The following is an 11,192-nucleotide window of genomic DNA, read 5'->3' as shown; positions in this document are numbered from 1 at the left end:
CGAGGATAAACTGGCTTCTTATCTTGCTCAAAGACTCTCAGGTCTTTATTTTAATCTTGAGCACTAACCATTGTGGCATCAACTTCTACCATGTTGACTGACAAATTGAATGGCTCAACATAATTTGAGTCAGCAGCAAATGGTTCAGTGTCCACCTTTATAGTAGTTTTATCCTCAAACTTCAATCTTCCCTCCTCAATTGCCTTTTGTATCAAATCCCTGAAACGGACGCAATTGTTAGTGGTATGCGAAAATACCTGATGAAACTTACAAAATTTCTTATTCTTTATTTCATCAGCTGTAGGCATTTTTTTCCTTCAGGTAAAATAAGCTGCTTATCTTTCAATAAAACCTCAAATATTTGATCTGCCTTAGAAATATCAAAAGAATAAGTCTTATTTTCAACTTTAGAATAAGAAGAAACTTTTTTCTTTTTCTTTAACAGGTTTCAAAGATTTGCATACATAAGGAGGACCCCCACGCAATTCAGCAATATAAGCCTCTTTCTCATCTGAATCACTACTATCGAAAAAACAATCAACATATGCAACTTTTTTAGAGCCTTTTTTAAAATTTTCTTTTTTTTTTAATTTGTTCTATTTGTCTTACTTTTTCAGCTAACTGGGAAAGATCTAAAGTATGTTGATTGACAAGTTTCTTCCTAACTCCAAATTCTAACCCATTAGTAGCCATTTTGACAATTTCAGATTCTGGAATTGGAGTAAAACATTTATTCCTCATGTTTCTAAACTGTGCCAAATAAGTGTCAATGAATTCTCCTTCTGCACGTTTGACAGAGAATAAATCTGTAAGATTAACTTTCAATTCACCTCGGAAAAATTGATCACGGCAGAAGTTCCCGGGATCAGTAGATCTTCAGCTCAGCTCATAAACTCGCCTTAAGGCACCGTGTTGAGTAGGGAATTGAATAGGGGATTTGGGCATTGGAATAGAATCCCCCCGCCGGGAAAGATCAGAGAAGATGAAGAAGGTCGGCTGCCTGATTTGATTAATAAAGCTATCCCGACGATTCCAGAAGATGATCTAGAATTGGGTCTATGCACCAGCACGGCATGTAGGTGAGCAGAATACTTGAAGCTGACGGTTTAGGTAACTACCCCATAAATCCGTGGTAAACCCAATCATTTCTATTATATTTTCGTAGATCCCAGGGAAAAAGTCCTTTTTCACATCTCTTGTTGGAATTCGCGGCCAAGGTGGAACAGAACAGAGGAAGAGAAAACACAGATCATAAAAATTTCTTTCTAACTGCACCCAAGAATGAATAGAATTTGGTCTCAAGTTGGAGAACCATGTAAATGCATTTTTTGTTAAAGAAGAAGGAAAGTATCTCATCTTGATATATTCATTAGAAGCTGCTTTTCCAATTTCAACAGTATATCGAGCAATATGCTCTACTGTAGACTCATTTTTTTCTCCAAAAAATTTTGTAAGAGATTTTGGAATTTTTTAACCCCTTGGGAGCTCTGCTTGTTGGACACATTCAGGAAAAGCAGACACAAAATATGGCATATTTAAGCAACCAACATTAAATCCCAAACGGTTTAAAACTTGTTCAACATTTCTTGCTAGATTATAATGTCCCCTAAGTTGTTTTGCCTAAGTCTTTCTAACATATCATCAGCATTTTGACCATGTCTAGGCATATGGACATCATAATTAGGAATTACTCCACCGTTTTGATTGACATTATCAAATCTTAAACCTGGTTATCATTTTCTTCTAAATTTACCACAGTAGCAATCATATTGACTTGCCTATTTAATTGTTCAATTCTAGTATTTGTATTTCCTAAAAGAGGATTTAAAACTGTCACCATTTGATGAGTTAACATGTTTACTAGATAATGGTGGCTTTCATCCATCTGTTGCCTAATATTTGCTAAAGATCCCACAGTTTGACTAGGTTGATTAACAGGCATTGCTCTCGACATGTCAGGAAATATAGGTCTGGAATTTTCTACCCTAGTGACAGTGGACGTAGTAGAATTAGATGCACTGTTATTTCCTGTATTAATAGCATGTGAAAAATTTTATTGTGATACATGTGAACCTGACACCCCAAAAACAGGTACATTTGACATGCCATATGGATTTTGATAGAGTATTTTGAAAAGTTGAGTAGAGAGGCACAGGCAATCCTTGTGTCACCATGGGGGGACATACCCTGGTGGCAAGCCATATGGTGGCCACCCCCACAGTATTTATATGAGTTGCATTTAACCCTGTATGGGCATGGCCAACGCCATCATGCTTCACTAACATCAAGGTAGGCTCTGCATTTGAAATCACAGGAGAATTCTCGAATTCATTTTCTCTAATTTTATCACTAGAAGTAGAAGAAGATGCTGCAGAAGTATTTGACATGTCAACTGACGCTGATTTTCTTGGCTCTGGACGCACGAACTTATCGCTGCGCAACCACATGCAAACTCAAAAACTTTTGGTTTTCTTTTTGACAACTACAATCTATTGACAAGGTCCCACCAGGCGTGCCAATTTGTTTTACTCAAATTTTTGTTCCATTGTTAACAACAAATAAATCAACATTTTTCGAGTTTTGTTTCACAATCTTAATTTAAGGAGCGGAAACGACTCCTTTTATGGGTATCTCAATATCGCAACTGTAACGTCAGATAAATTTAAAAGGAATAAAAGTAACAAATAAACATATAAATGCAAGGTGCCGGTGGCAAAGTAAATTACAGAAATTGAAACAAATAGGAAATTAAAAAGAAGATGAAAGAAGAAACATGAACGTAAAAGAGAAGAAAACATAAGAGTAGAGAAATTTTATTAATAAAAACTGAGAAAAAGTAAAGTACAAGTGTTTGAGTTAAGAGGAATTACTTAAGATTCCTAATTTTACTCTGTGATGCCAAGGGGCTGAGAGCGTTTTGGATTTCTAAGTGTTTTCCAAGAAGAACTGAACTGATTACAACATGTTCCTAAAGCTCTATTTATAGACTAGCCTAATCTCAACGGACAATTACTCTTTGTACACTACTTGCAGAAAATTTGAATTTCTTGTAACTGTTCCCGCACTTCTAATATATAGGAATATTACCAAATAACTAATTATTTATTTTTATAATTTTCTTATAAAAATAATATTTTGTCTAATACTAAGTCATAATAATTTTTTGCGAAACAATTACACATGCCACTCTTAATTATTAATCAATGACACCTAATAAAGCATTAGCCACCACAAATTATCCATTCATTCCTATCAGCCTTATCACTTTCATTTCTTTACTCTCACCACCGAATTGAACTTGGCAAAAAAGAAGAAAGAAAGGCCGAGAGAGAGAATGTGAGCTTTCATGGAAACCATGAGTTTCCAGCTTCAATTTATTGAGATTCGTAATTCCAATAAAAAATTTAATCCAGTAAAAGTGTTCGTATTTTTCTTTTTTACATGTTGGCGTTATTTTTATCCGGTAGAAGTTGACAGTGATGTAATTCCTCTTTCCCTTGAGTTAGGCCAACTGAAATTTTAGGATGTACATATGATTTCTAACGTTTTTCTCTTTAGCAGCTCGATCAAAAAGTTTTCTGGAGCTTTCGTTGATTTTGATTTCGTATAGAGGTAGGGAGGTAGGGGGTTTCGTTTTTAAAATTACAAGTTTTTAATTTAAAAATACCAAAAAAATTATTGAGTAATTACAAATAATTTACACGTATTTTGTGTGTCTAATTGATGAGAATTTGTTGTAATTGTAAGTGTTGGTCGATTTGGTGTTACAGCCTCCGACGTACTTCACGTCTAGGAACTGTCGTTCGAGTTGTGTATGTGAGAGAATGAATGGAATATCTGCAAAGACATTCCGATGCCTAAGTTAGTAAAAGAATAAGCAAGTTTAGAGTGTACTGGAACTTAGTTTATCTGAGTGTATCAATATATTTATAGTGGTGATACAATAACCATCTTTGATGCAGTTTCACTTCTAATGGCGGATAACCGTTTATTTATCTTAGTGTCCTTGGGATATTTCTTATAGAAGTGGGTGAAAGATTTGAGAACGCAGTTACTTATTTAAATAAGTATTATCTATCAGTTATTGTCGAATCCGACTTCTTTAGAAAGGTCAAGTAAGCGGTAAAAGGCCATCTTTAAAATTTTTTTGACTTACTTGAGCCTAAGTTATAATATTGGCTAAAATATGAACCATTATTAATGTTAAAAAAATATAACACAAATTAAAGTTATGCCGATAAATAGAGTTTCATTACATAATTGGGTTGTATTATTCACAGCCTCGCTAGGCCCACCCTCTTAGCCCATGACATTTGAACGGAGCCGTTTATATCCTACTGCACTATGGATTCGACTTCAACAACTTTTTAACTCTGTCCTCATTGCTCAAAACTCAAAGAATGTTTATGGTAATTCACCGCACACAACACGACAAAAATTTTAATTTCGATCGGACCGTACTTGATATACCAATACACAATAAAATAATGGCACACTTAAAAATTTTCCATATATATAATTATATACGATTAGAGAAAAAATTCACTACCAATTAATATGTGTACAAAAACACATATTTGTCATATAATTTTTCTATTATACTACTATAAATAAATTTAATTATTTTATTATCAAAATTTTGATTATTCTATTATACTAGATTTGATTATTTAAGTAATTAATTATTTAATTAAAAATTGTACGAATTAATCTATATATGTTTTGTTTCAGACAAAATTTAAAATATAAAAACAAATTAGAATAAAAAGTATAAAAAAAAATGTTTCGTGTCTAAAATATGTCATTATATCTATTTAAAAAAATACCTCAATAAATAAATGGCAAAAATATACTACACCCTTTTATGTAATTATGTCTACTGTAAAGATAAACACTATTTCCTCATTCTTATGTTTCTCAATTTGACCAGAAGAGAAGATTGATCTATAATCGTATTCTCTACTATCAAACTTGAATTTTATTTTGAAGACAATTAAAATTTTTTGAGAATAAATAATCATTTGTACTCATGAGAGATAAAAATGCTGACATTTGTACCCATGAAAGTTCGAAACTAATCTTGTACCCATGATAGATGTTGTCCGTGTGACAAAAGTGTCCTAACTTGGATCTGAGTTTGGTTCGTGGGTTTTCGAACCTACGTGGCACTTCTACCTCCCCAAGCCACATCTAAGCCAACCATTCACCATCATCATCTTCATCTTCTTCACCATCATCCCCATCCATCACTGTCTCTTCTCAGCCACCGTAACCTCCACTCGCCTTTGGGAATAGAAAAAACCTTTTGGAACCAATCAACCTCACCCCACAGTTCACTATTCTTCTTGCTAACTTGAATCTCAGCACACCAAATGTCCATGTCTTTCCCGTTCCCACCACCACACTCCCACACCACAACCAACTTCCCACCCAAATCAGCCATGGTAGCACCACACAGAAACTGAGGCAACCCCTTATGCAACCCCTTCAGCTCTTTCCATACCCCACTTTTCACATCGAACCCTTTAATCTTCCCCAAGTAATCATAGCAATAAAGAATATCATCCACCACGCACGCCCTCCCTCGCCACCCGAGGTCTAGCTCTGTTCCCACGCTCTCCCAAGCGCCGCATCGGGGATCCAACGTGATGTCGCCGCGATCTGCCATGGCGTACACCTTGCCGTCCACCACGGTGCTTGCGTGCATCCACTTCTCCCGAACCTCCGCGGGGCTCGCCACGCGCTCCCATTTCTCGGAGGCGGGGTCAAGAACCTCCGCCCAGTTGGCCGACCTAGCCCAATTATCGGCGACACAGCTTCCGATGACGTAAATCTTTTCGTCGACGACTCCCGTAGCGGCGAACTCACGGCCGACGCGCATGGAGGGTCCACGTCGCCATCGGTGGAAGCGGCAGTCGAGGAGCCAGATATGAGAGGAGGGAACGTCGTTAATGGAGCCGCCGATGACGTAGATGGTGGAACCAAGAACGGCGTAGGCAGAGCCGATAGCGGGGGGGAAGGTTGGGTGTCGCGGATGTTTGGTGGCAGACGAGAGGAGACCCAGGAATGGAGAAGGTGGCCGCTGCCGCTCTGGGCTTTGGTGGAGAGGAGGAGCTGGCGCTGTGGTTTCTGGGCTCAGCGGAGGTGAAAAGAGGGGAAGAAGAAGAGAAAGGGGCGCAACTGTGTGAGTTGTCACCGGAGATTGTGGTGAAGGGAGGTGGCTGTGGCAGTGCTGAGGTGATGGTGATGGAGGTTATGGTGGCTGGGAAGAGACAGTGATGGATGGGGATGATGGTGAAGAAGATGAAGATGATAATGATGAATGGTTGGCTCAGATATGGCTTTGGGGGGGTTGGGAGTGCCACGTAGGTTCGGAAACCCACGAACCAAGCTCAGATCCAAGTCAGGATATTTTTGTCACACGGACAGCATCTATCATGGGTACAAGATTAGTTTCGAACTTTCATGGGTACAAATGTCAGCGTTTTCATCTCTTATGGGTACAAATGGTCATTTATTCAATTTTTTTGAAGCAGTTGGATTTTTTGGAACATTCTAACATTAATAGCAATTACCTATACACCTGCGATACATAATCAATCCCAAATCTAGATAAGAAATAAGGGTTGTGTTAGACTTTTGATCGTTAATATAAAAAATGAATCGAATTAAAGATGTTATTTACTCTAAAATTAGGTCGTTGTCCAGAAGTAACGCGCTATAGGACTCGCGTATAGTGTCAAATGAGTAAGGAACGTTGTATCGGTATCCGAGTGTAATATTAAATGAGTAAGGATTTCCGTGTTTTTGTAAATAGACGAGGCTAAATAAGCTAGTTCACAAAGAAAAAGATAAAGGTAAAGACCGAAGTGACAAAAGGTTAAGATTTGAGACATGGAGTATGATAAAGAGAAGATTAACATCATGTGCCTACAAGGAATAGGTCGGCGTAAAAGCTAGAGAGTTGAATACTTTCGGATTCAAACTTTGGAACACAGAAAAGGTAAAGAATAGGAATCGGGTAGGTATTATCGTGGATAAGCAGTGGAAGAAGGGCGTAGTGGATGTCAAGAGAGTGGGTGATCAGATTATCTCTATCAAACTTGTAGTGGAATGAGGTACTTTTCATGTGATTAGCGCCTACGCGCCGCAAGTGGGTTCGGACGAGCAACACAAGATAAGGTTTTAGGAAGATCTAGAAAGTTTGGTCCAAGACATGTCTTTTGGAGATAAGATTTTCTTAGGAGGAGATTATATGGCCATATTAGAAGAGAATTGACTGTGTATGAAAATATTCATAAAGGACATGGTTTTAGGGTGGTCAATACCGATGGTAAAACTATTCTAGATCTTTTCTCAACCTTTGACCTTCTCATCGCATATACGTGTTTTAAGAAGAGAGACAGACATCTTATAACTTATAGGAGTGGCATGACAAGCTCTCAATCGACTTTTTGTTGAGGAGATTCGATCGAAAATTTTGCATTAATTATAAAATTATTTCGAGAGAGAGTTTAACAACACAACATAGGATGCTCGTCATGCATTTTCATGTTGAGCAAAAGTTGAAGAAAAGACATCAAAGAACCCAAGGACAAGGTGGTGACGGATGAAATGTGAGGAATAAAGAAGCTTTCCAAGACGGGTAGGAGAAGAGACAAAGTGCGAAGGGGATGAAAGCGCATAAGAGATGTGGAAGAAAATGACAAAAGTTATTAAAAGAACAACAAAAGAAAGTTTTAGTTAATCTAGAGGGATAAGACTAAGAGACAATGAGTCTTGGTAGTGGAATGCGAATATACAATAAAAGATAAAGACAAAAAGAGAGTGCTTTAAATTGTGGTCTTTGTACCGTAATGCATGTAATTGGAAAAAATATAAGACGGCTAAGAAAGAGACAAAAGTGGCTGTAAGTGAAACAAGAACAAGAGCATATAAGGGTCTTTACCAGCTTTATGCACGAACGAATGAGAAAAAAGTATATATAGAATCGCAAAGAGCCGTGAATCAAAAACGAGAGATTTGGATGAGGTTAAGTGCATAAAGGATAAAGACGGAGATATTTTAGCTCAAGATGAGAAGATCAACGAAAGGTGAAAGAGCTACTTCTACGAGTTATTTAACGAATGACAGAAGACTCTTCTAAGCCTTGGTCAGTTATGCACGAGGGAAGACAATCAAAACTTCGACCATTATCGAAGGATCTGAGACTTCGAGGTAAAAGAGACTCTAAAGCGGATGAAAAATGGCAGGACAGTAGGACTAGATAATATTCCGATTGAAGTTTCGAAGAGTCTTGGAGATAAAGGCATAAGCTAGTTAACCAAGTTTTTTAATGAGATTTTAAGGTCAAAGAAGATGTTAGATAAGTGGAAAAAGAGCACATTGGTACCTATCTACAAGAATAAATGGGATATACATAGTTGCAAAAATTATAGAAGTATCAAACTGATGAGCCATACCATGAAGTTATGGAAAAAAGTGATAGAATGGAGGTTGAAACAAGAGACACAAATAATAGAGAACCAATTTGATTTTATGCTCGACTGATCCACCACTGAAGTTATATACCTGTTAAGAAGGATGATGGAGATGTATTGTAGTAATAAAAGGGATCTACAGATTGTGTTTATTGATTTGGAAAAAGCGTATGATAGGGTGCTAACGAAAGTCTTATGGATGGTTTTGGAAAGAAAGAGAGAGGATCGCATATATTTATGCAATTAAAGACATGTATGTTGGGGCTATAGCTAGTGTGAAGACTGAAGATGGTGTGACAGAAGAATTTTCTATTGGTATAGGAGTAAACCAGGGATCAATCTTAAGCTTATACATTTTCACATTAGTCTTAGAAGTACTCACAAAGCATATTCAATAGCCTGTGCCATGGTGCATGCTTTTTGTCGATGATATTGTTCTTATGGGAGAGTCAAGGGAAGACCTAAATAAGAAGTTGGATTTATGGAGAGGAATTCTAGAAGTGTATAGTCTGCGCATAAGCTGTAGCAAGACAGAATATATGAAATGTAAGTTTGGCCACCGAAGGAAAAATCCTAATACAGTAGAAGAAGATTGGAGAAAATATCCTACGAAAAGTTAAAAGTTTTAAATATCTTGGTGCATCATACATGATAATGGAGAGAATGAACATGATGTAAATCATAGGATCCAAACAGGTTAGCTAAAATGGCAAAGTGCATCTGGTTTTATATGTGATAAAAAAAAGTGCAATTAAAACTTATAGGTAATTTCTATCGCATTGCTATCAGACTAGCTATGCTTTATGGTACAGATTGTTGGGTGGCCAAAAGGGAGCACGAACATAAATTAAGTGTGGTAGAGATGAATATGTTGAGTTAGATGGGTGGTCATATGCGATTGAATAGAATAAGGAACGAACATATAAAAAAGAGAGTTGGAATGGCACCTATTCTAAAAAATATGGTAGAATCGCTTTTGAGGTGGTTTGGACATGTAAGAAGAAGACCGACAGATCACTCCGTCAGAGGGTGGATGAGATAGAAGATAAATAAGGGATGAAATGTAGAGGAAGACGTAGGAAGACCATCAATGAAGTGGTCAAATAAGATTTATTTGTAAATGGTAGACATGATAAAGCTCAATCACGTCATTTGATTTATATATAATTGACCCTACATAGTAGAACAAGGCTTTATTATTGTTGTATAATATTAATAGCAAGAATATTTGATATTAAAAAACAATCAATAAACATTCAATTATAAAAATTTAATTTCTTTTTAAATGATAAAAGCTTACAAAGAATTAAAATTTAGTTTGATAAATAAAAAAATCATATATTTATATTTCTAGCTTTTAAAAATTAAGAATATTTTTAAAAGAATCTGAAAAATAATTTTTTAAAATTAATTTATAGTTATTAAAATTTAAAAGTCTAATATAACATCATATTAAATATAATTATTGAGATTAATACTTATTAAAAATTATTTTTAATTTAATTTATAATTATAAGGTGAAAACTTACGTACATATATAAAGTTATTAGTTGAGAATGGGTGCGTCTAAAGTAAGCACAATAATTTTGTGTACATTGGATGCGCCATTTTCTACCATTAGTTTTACCAGATAAAAATCAAAGAATATTATTAAAAAAAAATATTGATAGACTTTATAAATATAGAATATATTAGTATATACGTAAATGAGTACATTTTAGAGTATATACTCAACTAGGTCCTTGAAAAATTTTGTATCGAATATTTTAGTCCCAAAAAATTTTTATTACATAAAAATTCTTGAACATTATAAAAGTAAGATATATAGATCATTTTATCATATTTTTGAGAATTTATTTATCAAAATAAAAACACAAATTTGAGTAAGTAAAGACTTATATGTCTTATTTTTATAAAATTTAAAAATTTTAATATAATAAAATTTTTGTAAGGACAAAAACATTTAATCACAAAATTTTTTAAAATTCTATCTGAGTTTCTACGCTATATTTTAATATATAATATTTTAAAAATGGCACCGGTAATTTTTTGCTTTAAAATAAATAAATATAAAACATATAAACAATCTAAAAATAGTTTTTATTTGTTAATATTAATTATTATGCAGTATTAATTTTAAGTATAAAATATAAAATAATTAAATTATTTTATATTAATTAAAATAACAGATTATTTATTAAAAATTAAAAATATTATAATAGTTAATTTTGTTAAAAATATATTATTATGTAATACAATATTTTTAATCCAAATATTTGTACCGGTTTTTAACACCACCAATAGTGAGAAATAAGAATCTTTTGGTAATGTATACTTGGTGATTTAAATTTTAATATCATTAATTAAGTTAGTAATATAAAATCCAATATATATAAGATTATTATTATTGTATATTATATACATGAGCTCAATGCTACAGATTTTCATTTCTAACCTGAGTCTACAAGCTAAGTATAAATATTTTCTTAAATAAAATACATATTACGAATATTAGGATAAAAAAATTATTATATAATAATATATTTTTAGCAAAATGAGCTATTACAATGTTTTTAATTTTTTAATGAATAATCTATTATCTTTTAGTAATATAAAATAATTCAATGACTTTATATTTTATAATTAAAAATAATACTCCATAATAATTAATATAAAAAGTATTTTTATATGTATTTATATGTTTTATATTTT

At 34.2% G+C, this 11,192-nt stretch overlaps 1 protein-coding gene across 1 annotated transcript; it reads right to left on the bottom strand.

Moving 5' to 3' along the window:
• Positions 1–5,233: 5,233 nt before the first annotated feature.
• Positions 5,234–7,129, bottom strand: LOC112795325 (F-box/kelch-repeat protein SKIP6-like). Its single transcript, XM_025837261.2, has 2 exons — positions 6,973–7,129; positions 5,234–6,180 (listed from the first exon to the last, which is right to left on the bottom strand). The coding sequence occupies exons 1-2, from the start codon at positions 7,127–7,129 to the stop codon at positions 5,234–5,236; spliced, it is 1,104 nt and encodes a 367-aa protein (XP_025693046.1).
• Positions 7,130–11,192: the final 4,063 nt, after the last annotated feature.

Source organism: Arachis hypogaea, chromosome 4, assembly GCF_003086295.3.
Source record: "Arachis hypogaea cultivar Tifrunner chromosome 4, arahy.Tifrunner.gnm2.J5K5, whole genome shotgun sequence".
Taxonomy (NCBI): domain Eukaryota; kingdom Viridiplantae; phylum Streptophyta; class Magnoliopsida; order Fabales; family Fabaceae; genus Arachis; species Arachis hypogaea.
This window is presented reverse-complemented; position numbering and strand designations above follow the sequence as displayed.

Coding starts and splice junctions, on each gene's coding strand:
- LOC112795325 (XM_025837261.2), bottom strand. CDS start 7,129: ATGAAAAGTACCTCATTCCACTACAAGTTTGATAGAGATAATCTGATC. Junction 6,181..6,972: donor TCCAAAGTTTGAATCCGAAA/GTATTCAACTCT, acceptor CAACTCACACAG/TTGCGCCCCTTTCTCTTCTT.